Source organism: Talpa europaea (genome assembly GCF_964194135.1).
Source record: "Talpa europaea genome assembly, chromosome: 4".
Taxonomy (NCBI): Eukaryota; Metazoa; Chordata; class Mammalia; order Eulipotyphla; family Talpidae; genus Talpa; species Talpa europaea.
Window position 1 is genome coordinate 1966680 of NC_140070.1, and position 24668 is coordinate 1991347.

The 24668-nt window shown below is 58.1% G+C and overlaps 1 protein-coding gene across 1 annotated transcript; it reads right to left on the bottom strand.

Annotated features, from left to right (window-relative positions):
- Positions 1-564: 564 nt before the first annotated feature.
- LOC311169877 (sperm-associated antigen 11B-like) lies at positions 565-2662 on the bottom strand (the record flags this gene model as incomplete). The annotated part of the gene is made up of 3 exons (XM_084232120.1): positions 565-698; positions 1998-2138; positions 2605-2662. 3 exons carry the CDS (start codon positions 2660-2662, stop codon positions 565-567), a joined length of 333 nt encoding a protein of 110 aa, XP_084088246.1.
- Positions 2663-24668: the final 22006 nt, after the last annotated feature.

The window sequence follows — 24668 nt, forward strand, 5'->3', positions numbered from 1 at the left end:
TCTCCCCGCCGCCCCGCTGGCCGCTGTCTTGTGTCCCCACGCCTTCGCGCCTGGGCCCGCGCCCGGGCATCTCCACCTCTCTCTCACTTAACAAACCCCTAATCGCCCTCCAAAGCCCGGCTCCTCCCCCAGGCCCCTTCCTCAGTCCTCTTACATCGATATTCTCCGTGCCTGGGGCGGACCTGCCTTGTCAGACACGCCGTGTCATCTCATCTTTGCTGATTTACATGTTGTCTCCCCACATCCCCGCGGGTCCCAGCTTCGCATTTCTTGGTGCCTAGAACAAAGCAGGCTCCCAAAAGCTGTTTTTAAAAGAAAAGAACAAATCACTCGAATGCTTTCCCGGGAGGGTTTATTGCGCCCACACCTCCCAGCCAGCGCCGTGTGATGGGGAAGGTCCATGCGCATTGAGCCGAGTCACCTCGCATCCTGTGCGTTTCGTGTTTTTCTTTTCAACAACCAGCCATTCAGACCCCCTGGCACAGGTGTCTGCCGGGGCCTCGGCTCCTGCCCTTTGCAAGAGCCAGGCCTTGGGTGGGGTGGGCAGGGAGGGGTGCGGCGGCCTCAGGACAGGTGCACGCAGCAGGCGGCCCCGGACCCCGGACAGTAGCCGACCTGCGTCTCCAGGTAGTTGCAGTATTCCTGGCACAGGCCTTCGCTTCTCCTGCAGTTGACGACTTTGTAATCCAGCTCGGGTTCTGCATAGAGAAATAGCCGACATTGTCTTCTCAAATGGACCAAATGGACATTTTGGCCTTGACGGGCATGGTGGAGGGAACACTGGCTAAGAACCGGATTTTAAATGTGTCACCTCTCATGTCTCCATCAACCATTTTGATAGTATAAAAATCAGATCCTTGGTGCCGACTTTAAACTCCCCCTCACCCCTAGAGCCCCGGCAGTTAGTCTCAGGCTGTCACGCTATGGCCCGAGTTCAATCCCGGCCAGGGAGCTACCCACACTGTATGGCACACACGGCGCAGCAGACCTCTCCTGTGCCCCCGCTGCCCCCCTCAGCAGTGGATTTCAGTAGATCCGCCCGTTCTGCTCCCCGCTCTGTCTTGGTGAATCCTCTCACCCCCGCACCTCTGGTCTATGCCCCAGCTCTTGTATGCATAATAAATAAATCTTTAAAAAATATAAAGTCACCTTCACTCCGAAAAGTGAGCTGTCAGTGTCAGTCATTAGAACTATTTTTCATGACAAGATGACTCGTAGGGTAACGACTGAGAAGAGGTACTGACTGTCACGGTTACTCATGCACACGTCCGTGCTCTGATGTGACTCTCACGGCGCCACAGAGCTGAGCGCACAGCGAGGCACGGGACAGGGGCGTCTGACCGTCCCTCTTCAACGGGACCCGCGGCAGCGCCCAGATGAGCCCCTGATCCGGACCACAGAACAAGTGTGCATTCTCCCCCAAATCCCTAGAAATGCAGAATCCCCAAAAGCAGCCTCAGCCCCTCCTTTCACCCCCAGATGGGGAAGCCTCCCAAGTGGCCCTTACCTGCTGGGGTGCCCGCTGCAGCTGACCAGCAGGAGGTGCCTCTCAACTTCTCCCCCAACTCTGGCCCGTTCACTCAGGGCTCTGACCCTGCAGGCCGAGGCGGGGGGCCGGTCTCTGACTCTCGGGGGTGTCTGCCTCTCTACTCATCACACAAAGCCCTCCGAGCGCCCTGGGGAGCGCGGGCACACACAGGCGGTCACTGCCCGTGAGGAGACGCAGGCCCCAGAAGAGCTGCCCCAGAATAGCTGCCGGAGGGGTGTCAGCACCTCGCCTCTGGCTTCTCTCTGGGGCAAGTCGGGGCTTGCAGAAGTGGCAGGATGGGCCTGGCCTCGGGGAGTCTCCACACTCCCCACTCGAGGCCTCTGGGCAAGGGGCCTAGGGGAGGGGCCGACCCCCGGGACTTTCCGAGGGGCCGAGCGAGGCCCCCACCGGCACCACTGGCCATGGGCTGACAGGGACGCGTCCCGCTGGAGCGCAGCCGCCTACTCACCCGGGAAGGGGGCCGTGCGAGGGGCGAGGTTGCGCCTCACTCGGTGGCTGGATGAGCGAGACCCGGGTGCTCCTTGTCCAGGGGATGGCGCCCCGGGAGCCGGGCTGCCCTGGCGTCCGGCATGCTGTGCTCCGGACGGTCCTGTGAGGGAGGAAACCCGCGGCTCTTCACACCCAGCAGCAGCTCTGGAGGGGAGAGGGCCGGGAGAGCCGACACAAGAGAAGAAAAGCACGGAGGGACACAGGGCCCTTGGGGAGGCGCCGGCTGTGCCTGACCCCGGGCGTGGGCATGGGGCGGTGACGGCCCTGTCTCGAGTCTGTCCAGACTCGCCGATGCAGGTGCACTGAGCTGTGCACCTGGGGGCGGGGGGGAAGGCGGGGGGGGGGGTGGACAAAGGGGAACAGGGAAGTTGGGCTGGAGGAAGGGGCTGGTGGTCAGTCTGACGGGATGGTGAGTGCCCCATGGCAGCCAAGCCCAGCATCCCCGAGGACATCCTACGTGGTTTCTGAGAATCCAAATTGAAGGTCCCTCCTCACTTAGACTGCCCAGGGGAGAGCATCAGTGCCCAGCCTGTCCCCCCATGCCAACCACCCCCTTTCTGCTTTACCTGGGAGGAGCAGGGCCAGGAGGAGCAGGCTGGCCGTCAGCGGGAGGAGCCGTTTCATGCCCGGCTGAGGGGCCTGCGGGGCAGCAGTGTGGGCTGCGGGGCTGGCCCCTTTATCCCTGGGCCGGGGGAGGGGCCTGGGCGGGGAAAACCTTCTGGAATGTTCCCTGCTCATCTGTGTCTCCCACTGCTATGGAACATTGAGCCATTTTCCTCAGAAGTAAGTGCCATGCCCGGTGGCCGTGGGAGGGCTTGGTGGGGAAGAAAGAGCCGGCACAGAGGAGCGCGAAGTAAGCTTGTCCTTTACGGGGGTCACCCGCCCCTGCCCCGCTGCGCCCTTTGTTGAGATGGGGGTTAACACAGCGCTACCTGCGTCTCCTCTGCCTCCTGAAAATATTTATTTTAGTGTGAAAAATCAAGCTGAAAAGCAGGAAACATTTCAGATCTCACCTGATTTCCAGAACTGGTGCAGGGAGCCCCTCTCGCTCCGTCTTCGTGCCTGGCCCTGCTCCCCCGAGTGTCCCCCCTTCCTGACCTTCTCCTCCGTGTCTTCGTCTCTTTATACCTTCCTGCTTTCTGTTTTGGCTCATCGGAGTCTTCTTCATCTCTCTCCCCTGGCCTGTCCTGGTCCTTCTATTCATTCTGGTCTATTCTAGTCTGGCCTGGCCTGGCCTGGTCATTCTATTCTGTTCCATTCTCTTGTCCCCGAAGCCCATCTATTGCCAGCGTTGTGCCCAATCCATGCCCACATGGACAATTCTGCTACGGGGTCCGGGTTTGTCTTGGGGTAACTCAGCCCAGGCCCCTCCCCCTTGACCTGCACCTTCTCTTTCTCTCGGGCTGAGGTTTTATTTTGCTGTGTCGCCGCAGGTGCCCAGGCCCAAGAAACCAGCCCTGGGCTTTAGCCAGAAGCTCTGCAAGCTGAAACCTGCCGCCTGCGTGATGTGCACAACTCTGGGAAGTCGAGGCTTTGCCTTCTCTCTCTCACACGCACGTTTTGGTCCAGGCAGAGAAGGTCTTCGATCGCTCGTGTCAGTGGGAATGCTGGCACGCGCCCTGGAGGCAGGCGAGGCAGGCAGAGAGGCAACACCAGCTCAGTCCTGGGCACCGTGTGGAGTACCCCAGAGGGGTACTACCCAGAGGGGTCCCCAGACCCTGGCAGTCCCTGCTCTGTAGGTGATGTGGCCGGTGATGCCAGGGAGCAGGGGCACTCGGTAGCTGGCACAGGGTCATTCACATCTTATTTTAGGCATCAGGGACTCTCCTGATTCCAAGAGGACCTCAGGGGCTCAGCAGAGCCAGGAGGCGGCGCCCGGGAGTGGGGTGGCTGATGAGCGGTGCTGACAGGGGTGCCGACAGGGGTGCTGAGGGAAAGTGGAGGGTCCAGAAGGGAAGTAGAAAGTTGCTCTCATTTAAACTCTAAAGGAAATTTTGCTCATTCTCCCGCAGTTACTTCGCGTATCTAATCCAGGAAATTTTTTGGCTATGAAATTTGCATAAATAGGGTTTAAGACAAAAATAAAAAGGAAATAAGATACAAGTTGTTTTTAGTTTTTTTGCATAAAATGTCAAAAACTTGGCAAGTGTCTCCACGCGAAAATGCTGGGAAACCCAAGCGCTGCAGAAACACTTGGTGACCGCAGCCCGCGGCGACCTGCGAACTGCAGGGCGCATTTCAGATCCCACGCCCGGCGGAAGTGGGGGGTCCCCGGGAGAGCAGGCAGAACCTGGGGTCCCTGGCAAGCGGTTCTCACGTCTCTGTTGACGAACTAGATCTCTGGTCCTGACCACCCTGCGGGGCAGGGGGTTTGCAGAGCCCCTCCCCCCGCCCAGCCACCCCAGGGCCTCCCGCGGGTCGGCCAGGCTGGGCCCAGTGGGCCGCGGCTCTCGGCTGCCCCCGCCCCGCGCCCTCCCGCGAGCGGCGGTGGTTTCCCGCGCGTTTTGATTTGAATTCCAGGGGGTGCCGTGCGTCGCCTTACATGGTGATTTATGGTCAGTTTTAATCAACTTGACTGACAGGATGTTGTGCGGCGCTTCTGGTCAGAAATAAAACCAAGGTATCCAGATCAATCGGTATAATGGGGGGAGGGGAGTCCCGGCAGACCAGGCCCATTAGCTGGGGGTTGTTTGCCTCACCGGGCCCGGGGCGCGGGGCTGTCCTGGGGCGCGGGGCTGTCCTGGGGCGCGGGGCTGTCCTGGGGCGCGGGGCTGTCCTGGGGCGCGGGCTGTCCTGGGGCGCGGGGCTGTCCTGGGGCGCGGGGCTGTCCTGGGGCGCGGGGCTGTCCTGGGGCGCGGGGCTGTCCTCGGGGAGCGGGGCTGTCCTGGGGCGCGGGGCTGTCCTCGGGGAGCGGGGCTGTCCTGGGGCGCTGGGCTGTCCTGGGGCGCGGGGCTGTCCTGGGGCGCGGGGCTGTCCTGGGGCGCGGGGCTGTCCTCGGGGAGCGGGGCTGTCCTGGGGCGGGGGCTGTCCTGGGGCGCGGGGCTGTCCTGGGGCGCAGGGCTGTCCTGGGGCGCGGGGCTGTCCTCGGGGAGCGGGGCTGTCCTGGGGCGCGGGGCTGTCCTCGGGGAGCGGGGCTGTCCTGGGGCGCGGGGCTGTCCTCGGGGAGCGGGGCTGTCCTGGGGCGCGGGGCTGTCCTGGGGCGCAGGCGGCCAGCCCGGGATGCCTCCCCCCGCGCTGGTCTCCCCGGGGCCGACCCGCAGACCCGCCAGAGCTGCCGCTGCTGGGGCGCCCCGGAGCGGGGCTGGCGGAGAGGCCAGGGCGGGGCGCCGGGGTCAGGGGGTCAGCGGGCTGTCGCTCCAGCGCTGCAGGCAGCAGGGGTGGCTGTTGGGGCACTTGCCGATCCTGAACTCCGCGCCCCCGCAGGCCGGCCTGCAGCGCGCTGTCCCGAAGCCGCAGATCCTGTTGGCTTCCAGGTCGCCGCGCGCTGAGGGACGAGGACCCGAGTGACCCTCGGCCTGAGGACCCGGGCGCAGGGCCTCGCGGCAGGGTTTGGGGGAACAGAGGTGCTGGTGGCGAACGTGACTGTAGAGAAGGTGGGGCGTCCTGGCGGAACTCCCCAGCCGGCGCCCCCTCCGTGCCCATGCGGACCCCCCAACCCCAGCGCTTTCTTAAATATAAATTGGTTCGCAAAACACCGATTTTTAAAATCCTTGCAACGGTTTGCTGTTCCCTTTGGAGCAAGTCCTGCTGCGCCACTTGGGTCCACAAAGCTGGGGCGCTCTAGTCCCAGACCTGACCCCTCCCCCGCTGCTGCTCCCCCAACCTTGCTCCTCACCCCTCCCCACCCCTTCCCCCAGCGCCCCCTGCCTCACCCTCGCAGGGCTCTGCCACCAGCGACCTCTGCAACCCCCCAGCAGGCCCAGCCCGCCCAGCGGCCAGCGCCAGAGCCCCCTGGTGAGTGCCCCGCTGTGGCCCTCCCTGTGCGTTTCCGCTCCCACAGGCGGGGTCTTCTCAGTCGGCGGGCTTGCAGCTGGGTGCTCACTGCCTAGGGGAGGGTGACGTGTGCTTCCCCTCACAGGTGCCCGACAGGTGCTGAGGAAAAGCTGGGCAGCCTGGAGCTGGGGCTGCAGGCCACGCAATCCAGCAGCGGGGCAGGGCCTGTCTCCCAGAGCTCCCCTCCCTCCCCGTGCCCCATCCCACCCCTGCCCCTGCAGGCTCCTTTCCCACCAGCTGAAGGGGCAGAGAGTCGCCCCTGGCCAGGCTCCAGTTTCCCTTTCCTGGTGAAGAGAAGCCCCCGGATGCGGTGGGATGTAGAAGGGGCTCCTCACGGGGTGTCCTCCATCTGCTGCCCACCCGGGCAAGTCCTGAGATCCGCCAGGCCCCGAAGAGAGGCCTGAGCCGAGACACCGAGCGAGCCGGAGGCTGGCACACAGAGGCCAGTCTCGCCTGTTTGGAGCCGGGGCCCTGCAGCCCGGGGGCTCTGGGGCTGAGAGCACAGGCTGACACAGCTGCACCGAGACCCGGCCATCGTCTCACGGTCACTCCACGCCTGACAGCACACGCCTCCCGCGCGTGGGCACAGTGCCGGGGGCGCGGGCCTGACTTCACGGTTTCCCCAGAGGAGCCCAAGAGCACCCACTACTTGTGTAATCGAAACCCTTCTCCTTCACTGGCACCCTCCAGCCCTGCTCCTGTTGGCAGCGTGGCGCGGGGCCCCCTTCTGCACGAGTCAGAGGGAGGCAGGTGGGGCCGTCCAGGGCGGGGAGAAGGCAGCTCCCCCCACAAAAAGGGCAGTGATGACCGAGCCGCTCTGTGGATGCTCTTGCTGTCTGAGCTGTGGCGCCTGAGCCAGGAGGGCCGTGAGGCCGAGACCAGAGGCTGGGACTGCGGCTGCCGGGCCGAGGGTGCTGGCTCCGACTCAGTCTCCACCACCTGTGGCCCCTGAGCGGTGCGCACTTCTGTTTGAGCACCTCTTCTCACCTGGGGGAGCCTGGTGGAGCAGAAGGATGCCGAAGAGCAGGACCAGGGTCTCCATGGCCAAGGGCTGCTGGAGAGAAGCAGGAGCAGGCAGGAGGGCCCGCTGCATTTATGGGCAGGGCCGCGGCTGGAGCGCGGGAGGCCCGCAGCCACTGGGAGCTCGCCAGGCCGCCTGAGGCAGGAGGGACTCCGGGCGGGGCCCTGCTGGGGGGCTGCGGTCTTGTGGGTGTCACCCGTGTGCTTCCCCATCTGGAACAAAGACCGGACGAGATGGCCGCCTGGACAGTCCCTGCCGCGGGCCAGGAGCCTCTCGCTTCCCTTCCGTTCGACGAGCGTTACCGCCCGAGGACACTTCGATCTGGAGCTTCGTGCTCGAACAGAGGCACAGGCTACGGGGCTCGAGTCCGTCCCTCCAGGGCCCCCTGACATCAGTACACGTGAGGTCCAGGGGAAGGGCGGCGTGGGGTGGGGCGAGGGGAGGTCCCGAGGGCAAGGGGTCTCAGCACGCTTCTGCAGCACAAAGCCCGCAGGTGTGGACGACGGTGGCTCCAGGGGCAGAGATCCAAAAAGGGAAAGAAGGAAAAGAGTTACTGCAAGAAAAATGCTTCTGAAGGATGAACAGGGACGCAGCCCTGGGCCCGGAGAGGTGACCAGGCTGCAGCGTGTGAAAAGGTGGGGTGGGGTGGGAGGGATACAGCAGGGACCCCAGGGGCCCCAGGGCTGGTGTGGGCAGGCTCTGGGTGCATCTGCACCCCAGGCTAACTGGCAGCCCCCGGCAGGGAGTGGCTCAGTGCACGCTGTCCCCTCAGAGCAGACAGGCCAGAGCCGGTGCACTAGCAGCTCAGGCAGGGCAGGTACATTCAATCCGCGGCCTGAGGCTGCCTGACAGCTTCTGGGCCAACAGAGAGCAGCTGGCCCTGGACAAACACAGCAAATCCATACGCAGGGGGCAGACCCGGAAAGAAATCCAGTGTCTCCTTTGTGGGAGGAAAGAGAAAAAGGAAAGAGTTTTGGTTTTTTTTTTTTTTTTTTTTTTAGGAGAACCCAAACACAACAGGAGAGAAAAAGTCCAGGACATACAGCCACGTGTCAGGACCACAGGGCTCCGGGGATGGACGGCCGCGAGGAAGAAGCCTGGAGTAGGAGAGCCGGCCTGCCCCGGCCTGAGTCTAGCCAGCACCGTGGTACCATAACCAAGAGCTCAAAGTGTGTCTCGTTACAAGGAGAAAAGATTTCCATTAAATTTTGCAAATAATTATATTGCTATTGAAAGAAAAAGTAATCATTTCAAAGGAAGGGAGGGAGGGAGAGAGGAATAAGCTTCATTTTTGTTTACAAAAGCATAATCTACAAAATTGTTATAAGTAACTTGAGAAAGGGTTTTTTTATATCTAGAAAATAGAACATTGATGAACCTACATGTTCTAAAACAATAACCACACATCAATTAATGAATTAGTCTTCATGAATTCATTCAGTCACATATAATTAATTCTTGTTCTAAAAATCCTTAATCCCATTATATCATCTCCGAGTTATTCAAACAAACACCATCACAAAGCGTTTAGGCTTGCAGCTGACTGCAAACATTTTTAAAGAAGAATCAGAATAAAACAAAAACTAACTACCATTTTTCAGATGGCAAAGAAATGTGTTCATTAGCAGACCCAGATTTATTTATTCTCTCTATACTGTATAAAAATAAGAAGCAAAAAATAATTAAACTCAGGCTTCGCGAAGAAGGTTTCAGGAGCTTATCTCATTTAGAAATTATCAAGATATTAAATCAATATCTATTACTTCATTTAGTAAAGCATAACTTTAAGGTTCCAAAAAAGATTTTAGATATTATTTTTAGGCATATTGTAAAATGTATTGTCAAAAAAGTCATGTATGGACTTTATTCCACTCACATTCACTTAATGCGCTGATTTTAATAATTATATTTGGATATTCATGAAAATTTTATAAGACTAAACAAAGTAGCCACCATCTGAATCCATTTTCCTACTACATGACTAATAAGCCCAAATGGAATAAAATCTGAGCTCATATGATATTTAATGCTGGTAACCAGAAGACATGGGATTTTTAAAAACTAAACCAACAAGATTAATCTTATTTACTAAAGATTTACTCAACTCACATGAACTTGAAAAGCGATTCAGCTAATTTCTTTATTTCTAGAATACAGTCTATATTTTAGGAATATTTACTTTATATAAGCATTTGTTTTTCTCTAAGCCAATGAAAACAGAACTCTTAAAGGGATTTTGTAAACTGATTTCTACAGTCCAGAGGTATAAAAATAACACACATATATAACATACATAAACACATAGCCAGAGATATTACAACTTTATTTTAAAACTTTAGCCATAAATCAGTAAAACAGCAACGCCAAGCTCACTACCCATAAAAATTGTTGACTCTGAATTGTGTCTCCACAGGTGGAACAAGTTGAGGTTATCAGCTCAAGGAGAGTTTAAAATATTTTGAATTTTTGTGGTTATATTTGGATATTTGTGGAGAAGACTTGAAGCATATTCATAAGAATGTGAATAAAGATGTTCATTTGCCTCGATACGTAAATTGCAAAGAGCTGGACCAGGCTTGTGGGGCCTTTTGCAAACACCAAGCAGCTGTCTGCGTGCAAGCTGGGGCCCAGCTGCTTGGGGAAGATGGTCCCTGTGTTTCCAGCCAGTCTTTCAAATGTTTTTTTCTCTTCAGTGCCAGGCAGTTGCTTTGGGGGCCCTGGGAAGGTGCAGAATGTGGGGTCTTTGTGGTGAAGACCAGGCTCTGTGTGAGCCAGCTCCTGGCTGTGATACAGCACAGCACATTTGCAAGATGTGGCCAGGGGAAGTTGGGTCAAAGGTACAGATGTCCCCCAACTGTATGTGACCCTACAATTATCTCAGAACAGAAAAATGTCAAAAAAGGGTCATTGATTCCAAAAGGATTAAATATATTGACCTTGAGGATTTAAGGAGGTATAAAGTGAGGCTTTAGGAGGTAACACGAAGGCATAGAGCAGTTTCCTGGAAAGTAGTAAAGTCAGTTTGGTAACCGTCCTGGGCACGAAGCTACTGGCAACTATTTACCACCCCTCCTCCAACTAGTACATTTGATTCCAGATTTGTGGATGGGGGAAATCCACCAGAAGCATTTAACTGTCTCCAGTAAAGGCGTGGAGTCAAAATGACTAATAATCAAATCACTGAAGTGTGCTCTTGATAAACAGATTCATCTATTTATCTCCATGAAAGTCTTCCATAGAATTTCTCTCTACCCGTTCACTATTAATGTAACCATTACATATATGTTAATTTTGCTGTCCACACCTCATCTATTTATCTACCTGAACAGGTTGGCTGGGGCTCACTGCCTGAGAAAAAGTTAGAGATTTATTGATGCGCAGCCTTCCAGTAAGAAGAAATACCAGATGCCTTTGGGACAATGATCCGTCCCAAAAAATTTACGGAAAAATAAGCCAGGAGGCCCTGGCGCGCCACTGTAAGGACGCACCTGACCGACAGGTGAGGCCGCGCCGGCTCTGCTGCGGGGCCCGGCGGCCTCAGGTGGGCAGCAGCGGCGGGATGAGCGCGTTCTGGCACTGCTCCACGTGCACGCAGCACTTGAGCGCGCGATGGCACAGAGCCACCAGCTCCTCGGACTTCAGGCAGGAGCGGACGCACCGGCCCCGGTACCGGAGACACTTCTCATCCAGAAACGCAGCCCTGGCTGGAGGGAAGCGCGGGTCAGGGGCCTTCGGGGCTCGGCCTGGGGCGGTGAGTCACCGAGGGGAGCTGGCGCCTGCCCTGCGCCCTGGGGGAGGCGAGGGCTGGAGTTTCTCCTCTCTCGCTCCCTCTCTCTCCCCCACCCCCTGCCCAGAGCGCGCAGGAGCAGCAGCCAGGCCTGGGGGGGGGACAGGACCAGACCCTGCGCTGACCGCCCTGGGGCCGAAGGCAGAGGGCAGATGAGGCAAACCCCGAGAAAGGGGGGCGCTCTCTCCTCAGCGGGCGTCTCCGGCCCCCCTCCTTCAGGGGCGCCTGGAGGCGAGCGAGCGCTGGGGTCGGGGAGCCGCAGGCCCGGAGTCCAGCGCGCGGTGGGGGCATTTAAAGGAGCGCGCACTGGCCTCCGGCGCGAACGTGGACTCCGGGTTCTGGAAAGCCCGGCCTCCGGTTCTCAGAACCCGCGAGGGTCTCGGTTTCACCCTGAGCCCCAGGGGGACGGGGGTGGGGGGGTGCGCCTGAGTCCCTGGGCCCGGCCGCTGCCTCGGGCTCGCAGCTGTCAAAGGGATGTAACCCGCCTGGGAACCAGCCGCGTCCACGGCCACGCAAGACGGCCTCGGCCCACTGGGCACACCCATGGGCGCCGGGGAGGGACGGCCCCGCCCCCAGCTGAGTGCCCGTGGGACTGACGGCGCAGGGCCCGCACCCCAGCCTCCGCGGGGGGACTGCCCGGCCCCCAGCCGGCGGGGTGTCACGCGGGGGGCTGCTGTCTCCCACAGTGCCGGCTGGCACAAGCCACGGGGGTCTCGGCTCCCCTGCCCCCCTCCCTTCTCTCCATGCGCCTCCGTCTCTGTCACAAAGATTTCCCCCAAGGTCACAGGCTGCTGCCCGGGGTCAAATTTTCTCCCCAAATGTTTGCTCTTGCTGGCGCACAGGAGGCCAGGCCTGGGAGGTGCCCCCCCCCCCCGGCAAGTTTCTACTCCCCAAGCCTCTGACACCCACCGAGGTGATGGTGACCACGCAGAGGACACCCCGAGACCAGGGGCGCCACCCAGACCCCCGGCCCCAGGAGGCCCGCCCGAGCCGCCCTGCAGGTGTGCGGCCTTACCTGGGGCCAGGACGGCGAGCAGAGCGCAGAGGACGAGGCAGGTCCGCATGCCTGGGGGTTCGGGAGCGCCCTGGCAGGCGGGGCAGGATCCCCTATTTATGCTCCTCGCAGCCCCGCGCCTTGATCTGAGGCGCACCCGAAGGGGTTTCCACCTCCAATGCGCGGGCCAAGGCCCCAGGGCCCGCTGTCTCTGCAGCTCATTTTCTCTCATTCTGGAAAGTTCCCAAGAAGGAAAGTGGGTTGAAGGGAAGATAGAGGAGGGCACCTGTGGTGGCCAAGTGCACATACCCTGGCCGGCACATGAAAGGGCTGGCACCTGGCGGGTTTGCTTTTCCTCCTCCGCACCTGAGCAGCGCCTGTTCACTCACCTGTAGAATGAGAATAAACACACAGTGACCCCGGGCTCACCGCGGGGACAGAGCGCTGGTGTCAGGTGGCATCTGCATCCCAGGCAGCGTCCAGGAGCTGCGGCTTGGCCAGCTGTGGGGGCCCAGGCCCACCGCTGGGGACCTGAGACCCCGGCTCTCCCCGCAGGCTTGTACCCCAGAGCTGCGACCTCACCTCGTTTATCCTCAAGCTGCAGCCCCCAGAGACGTGGACTTATTCGCTATTAAATTAAGATTTCCTGTGTGTGCACACTCTTTTTATTGTTAAAATTTGTGTCAAAAATCTAAACATTCTTAGCAATCTTAAATGAACAGTGACGTCAACAGTGTGATATTCCTCTCCAAGATATAAAGCATTCCGGGCATCGCAGGTCCCCACTCTGGGGGAGCAAATCAGTTAAGCAGGTGGAGAGAAAGACCCGAATCATCACTTTAATTCTCTCCCCTTGAGGGGGGGGTACCTCTCTTTAAGTGTACATGAAATTAGGGAGATAAGCGTACCTCCTTGTCACCCCAGTATTGTTACTGCTACTAAAAGTTGAAATACTGAGATACAGTTGCTAAAATAACCCGAACCCCTGGAAAAACAACAGATTGGTTCTGTGATTGACTCGGCTTTCACTGTGATCTAGATGAGACCAGCCACACGGCGCCTCAGCCCTCCGAGGTCCATAAATGACTGGATACTTAGAAACACTGGATGGACTTTTTAGCAGAATCCCAATGGTATAGAGATATCTCCTCCCCTCTGCAGGAAGTGGAGCCAATCCCCCCAGTTACCCAAAGGGGACAGAACAGAATGTGGAGGGACAGCCCTTTAGGGTGGGGACACGGGCAGACAGCACCTTAACCAAGTGGCCAAGGTCAACTCCATGTACCCCTGATGTGAGGTGGGGTGAGGACATCAGCCAGTCCACTCCCGGGAAAACATCAGACAGGCTTGCATTCTGTGACTCAGCAAACTGCAGCGTTAATTCCTCGGTTTTGACAAATGCACCATGGGTATTAATATTAATAATTGCTAACACGGATATAAACGTTGGGGTAGCTGGGAGGAGCTATCATTGCAATTTTTCAGTATCTAAAATTATTCCAAAGTAAAACCTTATTTTTTTAATTTAAATTTTATTTTTATATTCCCCATACAATTGCAACCCCCTTATTTTGACCCCAATACTTCCTTTTCCCACCCCCCACCCCCCATAGAGGGTCTCTGGTTCATAGTTGTTTGTTGATTTTGATTTTCACTTTCTTATAGTTATTCTTTCTCCTGGCCCCTTATTTAGGTTTTCTAGATTCCTGCTATGAGTGAGACCATCCGGTATTTTTCTTTTTCTTTCTGGCTTATTTCACTGAGCATGATCCCTTCCAGTGCCATCCATGTTGCTGCAAATTGCATGTGTTTATCTTTTTTGAATGCTGAGTAATATTCCATGGTGTATATGGACCACATCTTCTTGATCCACTCATCTATTTCTGGGCATTTGGGTTGTTTCCATAGCTTAGCTATTGTAAACAGTGCTGCTATAAACATAGGGGTGCAGGTGCCCTTTGGAACGAATGTTTCTGATTCCTTTGGGTAAATACCTAGGAGTGGAATCGCTGGATACTATGGAAGCTCCATCTTTAGTAGGTTGAGAAATCTCCACAGCTCTCCACAGGGGTTGGACCAGTGTGCACTCCCACCAGCTGTGCAGGAGAGTTCCTTCTTCTCCACATCCTCGCCAACATTTGTTGTTGCTAGTTTTTTTAATATGTGCCATTCTCACTGGCACATATCTATCTCATGGTAGTTTTGATTTGCATTTCCCTGATGACAAGTGATGGTGAACATTTTTTCATATGCCTGTTGGCCATTTGCATTTCCTCTTCAAAGAAGTTTCTTTTTAGCTCTTCTGCCCATTTTTTGACTGGATTATTTTCTTTGTTTTTGTTGATTTTCATCAGCTCTTTTGCTGCAGGAGGCCTTGATGCCCCAGCCAGATAAGACACTGGCAAGCAGCGAAGGTAAAGGGCCTCACACCGTGGAGCTGAAGATCTAACATTCCTTCACTTTTTGTTCTTGGTCATAAAAAGAGAAAAATTTCCCAAAAAGTACATTAGGCACTACATTATAGGCATCAGTATACTGCAAATAAATGGCACGGAAAATTATCTGTCAGAAACTAATTATTAAACAAATTGGCCCACTTGACAATGGGAGGCAACTTATTGAGCATGCCTGACAAGCATTGCAATACAACAATAGTAGGTCCTTCTTTTTTGTTTTCTCTAGAAGTTTCTTAGGAAATTTTTAAAATGAAGTTGACTGTGTTAAGAAGTTTGTAGGTAGAAAAAGTTCTGATAGCTGAGCAGCAGCTGGTCTCCAGCTGAAGGCCATGTGAATAGAAGAGTCTTTTGATGCTTAAGCTTTAACTGATGGGGATGCACTGGCGGCTCTCCACTGTCCTAGGTGACTGTCTAGCTGAAATAATAAGTTTTAGTGTTAGGTCTGGTTTTTTATCTATTAACCTTGAAGGCTACCGTCTAGCTGGGATCTGTAGGAGCCAGTAGTCCATGGGAACATAATACACTAATTGTTTCTGCTTTACACATGACAATGTATTTTTTTTTTCCTGCTTACTAAAAAATGAATAAATAAAGACCTGCTGAGTCTCTTGGCAGAAGATACCAGCACCTCACCAAGTGTCAGTGTCTCCTCATTCTACCTCGTCCCCTTCCCCTCAGCCCTTTCGTTTTCACCGACGCCGTCTCATCCTTTCAGGAACCCCTGACACGACATTTTGCCGGAGGCTGGTCCCCTGCACTCTGTAGATTTTTGTGATCAGTCCTTTATCATTAGTGTTGTGTGCAAAAATGTTCTCCCAGTAGGTGGGGTTTCTCCCAAAGTAAAACCTTATTGAGAGAACCACTAGGGATAGTTGGTCTGTCCTCAGCTCTGGGGACCGTGATGTTTTTCTGAGGGCTGATTGTTAATGATATATTATGAATAATCCATTTAAGGATAAAAGATAGAAAATATGTATGTTCTCGATTCTTTCCAACCCTGACTTAAAAAGACTTAAATTCACAAGAGGAGACAAACTCCAGGTGTTTTCAGGTATGGGGGCCTCATCCCTCATACTCCCCTCCCTTGGGCCCTCTTTGCCTCAGACCAGGCGGGTTTGGCCTGCCGGCCACTGATGGCTGCAAACCCAAGGCCCTCCTCGTGGGGCCTCTGAAACACCTGGATGCCGCCAGTCCTCAGGCTGCTATGACAAAGTGTCCCCCCACCCCCGCAGTTGACGCAGGAGTTCACTGCTCCTGTGCCAGAGGGGGGGGCAGGTGGGGCGCCCCAAGGCATGTTTTGCTGAGAACGCTCTTCTGGTGGCAGAGGGTGTTCAGCCATGTGTCCTCCTCTGGTGGGGCGGGACCTCTAATCCCATCAAAGGTCCGCACCCTCATGACCTACTTACTCACCCCCCAGGGGCCCCACCACCTAACTAGAGCCTTGCAGGTTAGGATCTCAATGTGGGGATTTTGCCCATGGTCACGAGCTTTCAGATGGTAGCTGGGAGTGTCCTGCAGAGCCCTCAGAGTGGCCAGCTGACTCTGGGAGCAGAGTGTGGGGTGTGCAAAGCTGAAGGAGTGTCCCCCCACCCCACCTCTCTGTGGCGAGAGCAGGTGCATCCACCAGGGCACCTGTGGACAGGAGCTCCAGCATCATCCCCCCAGACTTTATTTATAACCTGTTCAAAGGTAAAATTTCAGTGACCGCAGAGCATGGAACCCCAAGACTGTCCTCCCCACCCCACAAAGCCAGTAGGGCTCCCGGTGATCCTAAAAGCCTAGGAAGTCATCAGGCTCCGCTTTGTCCCCAATGGTGTCCAAACTAACTTGGGCTCCTGAGCTGACCTGTTTGCAATTGGGAAATACACACACACACACACACGCACACACACACACGAGTGTCAGTGGCGTTACCCCACCAGAGCCAGCGTGGGGCAGCCTTGGAAAGGGCTCGCAGGAACAGGGACTCAGTGCTGGTGCAGAGGAGCGGCCTGGACACGGCGGGCGGCCCCCTTCGCGTGCTGTCCCCATCCTTTCTATTACCCCGTTCCCTTAGGAAGTTTATCCAGCCACCCACCCACACTGAGGATGCGGGGGTGGGGGTGGGGCGAGGTTCAGGGTCAGCGCCTGCCTGGGTTGTTTACTAGTTAATTCACACTGACTTCAGAGTCCGCGATCCCCTTTCCATTCCCAAAGCGAAGAAGGGACTGGCAGCCGGGGAGGCAGTGGGTGGCTCCCCTGGGTGCACCCACGAGTGCTACCTTGGAGACCCCCGTTCTCAAGGACGGAAGGGAGGGGCCACTGTGACTCTGCTTGTGAGCTGCGGGGACTCAGCACCTGCTCAGCAAAGTGGCTGTGACCTCGTCCTCCGCGTGGTATTTATGGGGCTAGTAAAGAACTGGCGCCTGCCAGGACAGCGAGGACACGGGAGCCAGCCACGTGCTGCGCTCTGTGTGGGGGGGCCACGCCCCTCCTGGGGGCCTCCTGTCCTCAGAACACTCAACCTCCCACCACTCTGGCTCAACAGCCATCTGGGGGCCGCGGGGTGATGGATGAGAGCAGTGGGGCTGGGCGAGGGGCAGGGCGGGGCACAGGCCGGTGAGGCTTTTGTTCTGCCCCAGCAGGTCCGCTCTGTGGGGGCCAAGGGCAGCGCCCATCAGGCCAGCCCTTGATCCTGGGAAGTGGAGCGTAGAAATGCCTGTTCCTTATTGCTCCACTTCACTGAGCAAGAGCAAATCTCCTAACTTTTGAATATAAATGACCCTCTCATCCTCGCAAGAAATCTCAAACCTGCTCTGAACAGGCCTCCCCGGGAGATGGCCCCGAGCAGGAAGGTGTTTTATTTTGTCTTTACGGCTCTCTGCATTTGGGCTCAGTTTCCATCAGGTAAATGGAGCTGGACGGGACTTTGACGGGGCGGGACCCGGGGTTCGCACACCAGCCACCCTGAACAGGGGGCTGTCAGCTCCCCTGAACTTCCCACAGGGATTTCCTAAACCTGCCTGGGCCTTTTCCACAAGAAAACTGCTATTCTTTCTTTTAAAAATTAAATCTCACTGGTTAGCCAAGTGCTGGCCTTGGAGACAGTAAAGACGCGGCCTCTGGGCTCTGCCGCCTCTCGACTGGTGCTGTTCGTGCAGAGTCTGTGCGCAGTTATTCAGGCTATTCAGTCATTTCCATTTACAAAATGTGCTTTGTTTTGAATTTAGGGTGCTGGGCAGGCCTAGAGTATGTGCAGCCATTTCCAGCAGGTAAGTTCAGTCTCCCGGGTATAGTTTTACCCCCAGGAGCTTGCATGTCAGCTGCCTGATTTCTGGAGCCGAGGAAAGCGGTAGCGCAAGCACAGCGTCCCGGCGTCCCTCCTCACCGGCCCTCGTCCCCGTCCCTCCTCGCCGGCCCTCGTCCCCTCGCCTCTGTTCCCAGCATCCTATTTGGATTTTTCATTCCACAGAGAAATCGCTTCGCTCTTGGCCGGCCAGTTTGGGCACAGAGCGCCGGGCGCGGGCTGGGCTCTCCTGAGCCTGGGGTGCTGGCGTAGGTCGGAGGCCGGGTCTGCGGGCTCTTCCAGGCTCTGCTTCCAAGCGCAGGGAGCGTGTCCCGGAGGCAGGCCATCGGCCCAAGGAAGATCAGGAGCAGGGCGAGGACAGGGCAGGGGGAACGCAGTGCTGTTCCAGAAGAGCCATTTAGCAAATAACCCACCGGTCTTTCTCGAGGCCTCACGCAGAGGGCGAGCGCCCGCGGACACTGACGCAAGGGCAGGATTCCCGGGTGGTGGATGCATGTTTAGGCAGGAGCCTGAGAAAGATCAAGGTGGCAGTCCGCAGGGGCACAAGCCTGCAGGGAGACAGCCACTTGCCCCCTCCCCTTGAACCCCTACACTCTTTCCTCTCCTAGCTGCCCTCTGCTGCGCCATCTTCTGCTGCACCTGCTGGAAAACCTGTGGGGGTGATGCCGAGGGCGCCAAGGTTCTCCTATAAGCTGCCTGAACCTACGGCCTGCCTGGCCTGGGGCAGCTTGAGAACAAGGGTGTGGAGTAAATGGGAGTGATCAGGTTTTTCCCACCCTCCCGCGCGCCGCCGTTAGCATGAAGGATTGACACCAGTGGTCTTACATGCTCGGGTGATGTGGGCCTGCGTGAGTGGGCACAGCTGAGCCGAGACAAGGAGCATGTAAGGGGGCAGCAGAGACCAGCAGAGAGACCAGAGAGCCCAGAGACAGTGAAGATTCCTGGGAGGCTAGGAGACCCGCCAGCCTCCAGCCCGGCACCTGGTGGCCGCACTACAAATGGTGTCGAAAGGTCATTAAAATCCTGAAAAAGCCCCGAGGGCTCCAGGACTCCTTCACCCATCTGCCCGGATCATAGAAAGCGTGCCCTGCCTGGCTGGCGCTACAAAGGGGTGATGCCTCCTCTTGCTTAAAAAGTACCTCCCCCATCCATTCTGAAAAAGAGCAGAACTCTTTGAGAAACCCTCATCGCCCTGAGGCAATCCCTCCTGTCATGTGGCCTTGGCTCCCCACCCTGCCCCCACTCCGGGGATCCCCAGGGAGGCACATCAGCGGCTCCCGCTCCCCCTCCCGCAGGTGAGATTGCGGTCTGCCAGCCCTGCCGGCTGGGCCGGGGCAAATGCAGGCGGATCTGCCATGAGGACGAGAGGATTGTGGGGAGCTGCAGGCCCAACTTCTTCTGTTGCCAGCCGAGGATCTGATGGGCCAGACCAGCACCGGGACGCTGTGCCCTCCTGGAGGTCGCGAGAAGCAGCGGTGAATGGCGCGCACCCCACTGTCCTGGGTGTGCGGCCGAACCTGCCAGTTGTCACAAAACACACAGAAACGGCTTCCCTAGATGTGCCCACACTGTGATGCCCCAGGCTGCTGCCTGCCAAGCGGTGGCATCGCCGCCTGCTCGCGGGTGCCCTGCTGGCTGGCACGTGGGGGGGAGGTGACAGTTGACATAGAACATTGTATAAATTGAAGGTGTGGGGCAGGGCGTGCCAATCTGATATGTGACTGGTTGACAGTGAACCCTCTGTCACATGGTGTAACTCTCCTTCCTTGGAGCGATTGGGGTGATTAAACGTCAGCCTCTGGGGTGATCCTGGCACAGTATTGTCGGCGTTCACCTCACTGCGCTTGGGTCTTTGTGACGCTCACTGCTTGTTGCCAGCTGGTTCTCTTAACCTACAGTCCACCCCCACCCCGACAGCCACTATTTACTCGAATTCCTACACATTGGCCTCGTTTTAGAGTTTGCCCATGAATGACATCACACCGGCTTGTCTCTCTCTGTCTGACTTCTCTCACGGAGCGTCCTGCGCCCAAGGTCCCTCCAGGTTGACACAAATGGCGTCCAAATGGCCCACAGGCTGTGAAAAGACGCGCCACGTTGCTCATCATCAGGGAGATAAGCCACGGCGAGGTGGGTGCTGCCCCCGCCGTCAGAACGGCTGGCATCAAGCCGCTCCCCCGCCCCCACGCAGCCCTGGGCCTTGGTGCAGAGCTCTGCGACTGTTCTCAAAGCCTCCTGGCGCCTCCCGCGTGCCTGGCAGGGGAACAGCTGGGAGGGAGGGCAGGAGGGAGGACTCAGGGTGTCTCTCCCCGACTCTCCTTGGCCCCCGGCACCTGCTCCATCTCCACGGCCAAGCCCCCGCCTCCGGGTCCTCACTGGCCCCCTGGGTCACAGACCCTCTGTGGCCCTGGCGCCCACTGTGCCTGTTGGGGTTCCCGACACGTCTCACCTGCCCTCGGAATTAAATTCTCCCGCCCAGTGGTGTGGGGGCCGATTCCCTGCCCGCAGGCCGCTGCTCTGCCGAGGTTGACCACGGTCAGGTGTGCTGGCATTTGGGCATTGTTCACCCCGTGGCATAACCCCACGAACCACAGAGGGCCAGGAAGACCGGCTTCTCCGCCTGACTCTCCCACAGGCTTCTGAGGTAAAGTTTAACCCAGCAGCCCACGCGCTGGGCAATGGAGCAGGGAAAATTGTTGATTCTTAATGACAAGCCGGTGACTCCTGGCCCCTCAGAGCCACTCTGTCGCCTCTCTGAGGAGAGCTTGCCCCGCAGCGACCCCCTCGCCCCTCGCCCCGGAGCCATGAAAATCTTTGTCTTAATCTTTGCCGCCCTCATTCTATCTGCTAAGATTTTCTCAGGTAAGAGAGAAAACCCTCACACCTGTGAGGACCGCCCGGTGCTCACGACCCACCTCTGGGAAGAAAGCTCAGCTTCTAGAAACGCACGGGACTCTCCTGTGTTCTGAAAAGGTCCCGGGGTTGGAACGAGAGAAAACCTGCAGGCTGTGGATCTGCGCTGCAGATCTCAGACCCTGCAGATCTGACCATCTAACGGGAGGGCAGGGAGGGGCAGGCAAGGGTGGGGGAGACTGTGGGAGAACAATGGCGAGGGGCACCTGCTGCTGCCCCCGCCCCCTCCCGCCCCTCCCCCGACTCCATCTCAGACCAGTGCATGGGAACAGGCCCGGCTCTCCTCGGCCCAGTCTCAGCTCCCTCTGGCCGGCACGGAGCAGGCTGCTGCCTGTTCCAAACGTGCAAACGCCAGCTTTTCTGACAGACGCGGAGACGTTCCCATCGGCTCTGCAGAGCACGCTGACGGCCCAGCGTCTTCCTGTATCATCTCTGTGCCCCAAAGAGGCGCAGCACAGACGCCAGCACACGGGGCCTGGGCCGGTCCTCCCAGGGAGCCAACGGCCGTCTCCCACGGGACTCTTCCCTGGGAGACGTGGAACATTGTTATCGACTGGAAAGGGTTATTCATTGGGATTAGGAAGCACATTGTCTCCTTCTGCTTCTATGCACCCCAGACACGGCCATGGCAGGGGGGCGGGGGTTCGTTCTGCTCATTGAGGAACAAGCGTGGGCACGGCCTGGCACGCTCAGGCCTCCTGCTCGGGTGACGTCTGCCCCCTCTCACTTCTCAATCCATCCCCTGTGTCCAGGAGCCCGGGGGGGTGGATGGTTGAGCTTGGCCCCGAGGATGGGATTTCGCCTTCCAGTAATGAATCACCAGCTGACTGAGGGCTCTGCTCTGTGCCCGCAGCCAGGGGAGCGATTCACAGGCAGCTGAAGTGTGTGTGGATGGACGGCCGCTGCGAGGCCGAGTGCCTTTCCTTTGAGGTGAAGGTCGGGGGCTGCAGAAGTGAATTTGCGCCGCTCTGCTGCAAAAGAAGGAGTAAAAATTGATGCTGAGCAGCAGCTATGGACATGAAGGCGCGATGGTGCCCCGGACTGGGCTCCACTCTGGTGCCTCCCTGCCACGCCTCCAGCACCGCTTTCTGGGTTCTCTGACACCGTCTGTCCCCTTGGGAGGCCGTGAGCATCCGCTGGCCTCTGCAGCCCCAGCACCTGGAATCAGGTGGAGGAAGTGGGTGACTCACAGATAAAACAGAGGCGATGGCGCGCTCGGCCTGGGCCCACAGGCGCTGGGGCTACATCAGCCCGGCTCACACAGATGCCTGGGCTTAGGGCCAAGATCCTGGTCTCTGGGGTAGCAGGACACCCAGTTTACTGCGCCTCAGGGCACCACCGCCCCACACTCCTCTCCACGGTACAGGCAGGCGCGCTGAGAACACCTTCACCCCCGAGCATCAGGTCCCACGAGGGCATGGCCTGTGCTGTCACACTAACACTGCCAGGTGTCCGCTCGGCCGGCTAGGTCCCACCCCACCCCCCACCCGGGCCCAGGCCAAGAAGATCACAGCTGTCACTGCTCAGCTGCCCTGTCCAGATAGCAGGCTTTGGCCTTGTGTCCTTAGCTCCCCAAAACACTGCTGTCTTATACGTGGAATAGAGAAACCAAACAAAGAGCTGGATGAAGACGCACTTTAAAACCAACCCTTGAAAGCTAACCAGAGACCCCAGGCATGTGGGGGAGGGGGTGAACAGGGTGGGGGAGAGCATGGTGGGCCTTCGTGGAGGACGGTGGGTGCTCTAGCAGGGGGGGGTTACAGGCCCACCCCTGCAGGGGAGGCCCCACACTTCCAGAACTGGCAAGGCTGGAAACCCAACCCAGGGCTCTTCATGCAAAAACACAAAGCCGGGCTGGATTTGGACAGCGTGGCACAGGCCAACCCTAAGGCGGAGATTGTCCCGCAGCTTCCATGAGCCGCCGCATGGAGGGAGAAGCTGAAACCAGCTGCACGGGAACTGGACGCTTTCCTGCCCTCTATGACCCCCGTTCCGTCGGGCCGCGGTGAGGGCAAGGGGAGACCTCGATTTCTCTAAGCTGCCTAAGGCTGGGGCCCCAGTTCCAGGCCGAGCCACGCGTATCCCACGGGCCACTTTCATGGCAGAATGTTCGCACCACGCCCTTCCCGGGCGGAAGATGCAGTCTCCTCAGGCCGCGACGCCCGCTGCCCGTGGAGATGCCAACAGACACGGCAGCTGAAGGGACAACTTCCAGAACAAAGCACTTATAAGAGGTTTGAAAATAAGGATTAAAATAGGCTTGAAACCCTGTCTGGTGTTGCTTCTGGTCTTTATGGTGCAGGATCTTTATGCTGAGGTCCGCGGGGAGTGGTGGCTCCGGGACCTGCGGCCCTCGGGGAACATTCTCGGGCCTCAAGCTTGTGAGAGGCCCGTCAGCTGCCCCAGAAAACGAACCACTTGGGAATCTGACCCCATTCGGGCCTCTCCCGCGCCCTTGTCTCCTTCCTCTTCTTCCTCCAGAGCCCAGCGGCTTGCAAGGGCGGCGTTCTCTGGGCCGCGGTGTCATCCACGACGACTTCCCAGCCATAGACGTGTCTCCTCCCCTCCCCCTGCCACCAGAGCGAGTCCCTGCGCACTTCTCAGGCACCTTTCTCTTTTTTTTTTTTCACCCCCAAAGATTTATTTATTTATTTATTCATTTATTTATTTATTTACACAAGCACTGGGTACAGTCAGAAGCGCGGGAGGGTGAGAGAACTCACCAGAGCCAGAGCGGGGAACAGAGCAGGCAGAAGGACCGAAGGACACTGCTGAGGGGAGCAGCTGGCGGCAGGAGAGGTCTGCGCGCCATGTGGGACCCTCCTCTTTGACCCCCCTCCTGGCACAGGTGCGGCCTGATGAGGCACTTAGCGCCCCAGCTGCCCAAGGGCTGGACAGGGACAGCCATAAGGCACCCTCCGACCCCTCAGCGTCATGGGCTCGGGACCCGAATAGGGCTGGGGACAACAAACAGCGGCTCGGACCCCTCCACTGGCATCCACCCCACCTGCCCCCGCATGTCAGAGCAGCATCAGCACGAGCTGGCAGGGACAGGAGAGAGTCAGAGAAGCCCGGAGTTGGCTCCGGACACATGTGGGGCTGGGGTGACTCCTCTGGCCCAGGCGCAAAGTGCAGGAGCAGACTCTCGGGGAGCTGCAGGAGGTCCCGCTGCACTCAGAAGCAGGCCCAAGGGATGGACATAGGCGGCTACATCATTCATTCCCAAGGATTCGGGATTAAAAAATATCTTCAAGGGAAGCTGCACACTCAAGACAGACATGACGAGGTTTCTCTGATCGGGACCCAGGAGGTCCGGACGCCGAGCCGAGGGCCTGGCCTCGGCCTGCGAGGTGGGAAGATGCAGAACGGGTGTTGGGGAGACAGAGCCTCTCGGGGCCCGCCATCCTCACAGTGGGGCGGGCGCTGGCCGGGACAGACAGGATCCACTCAGTGTCCACCGCGGGCCCGGGAGGCCCCTGCAGCCGGAGGTGCTGGGTGTGGCCTCATGGCCGGGGCAACGGCTGGAGCCACAACCCCTGCCCCAGGGGTGAGGGGCAGTGATGGAGGGAGGGAGGCCCAGCCCTCCCTGGAGAGGCCCCAGGGCGTGACCTCTGGCACCTGCTGCCAGGCCTGGCCCCGGGATCTTGCCCTCAGAACCGGGACGTGACTGGGTGGGCGCGGGGGGCTGGGCTGCCGCTGTTCCGAGAAGGGCTCGGGTTGGGGGGAGCTGTGGCCCGGGCTGTCCCACCGTGGGCGCTGGCAGGAACGAAGGGGGTGGGCAGGCGGCCCTTGGGTCCCCACCCCTGGTCATGGGTCACTTTGAACTCTCGAGGCTTCAGAAAATGAACGACCCGAACTCCGTGAAATCTGGCCGAGGCCCCGCGTCCTCTCGGGCTTCCCTTGAGGGGAAGCAGCGTCGGCTCTGCCCAGCCCCACTGCGGCCCCAGCCCCTGGACCCGCGCGCGCTCAGGAATCCGGAGCGTGTCCCCCTCACCCCGGGGCTCCGGGGTGCGCCCGGGTGCGCCCGTCCCAGCAGGCGCCTCATGACCATCGGGGGGTGAACGCAGAGGTCAGCCCAAGCCCCAGCGCGCTTTCTCAGGACGCCCTGGACGCCGAGGGCCACGGGGGTCGTGCGTGTCCACGGAGAGGGTCACCAGGTGCCAGACTCCCCGTGGAGATG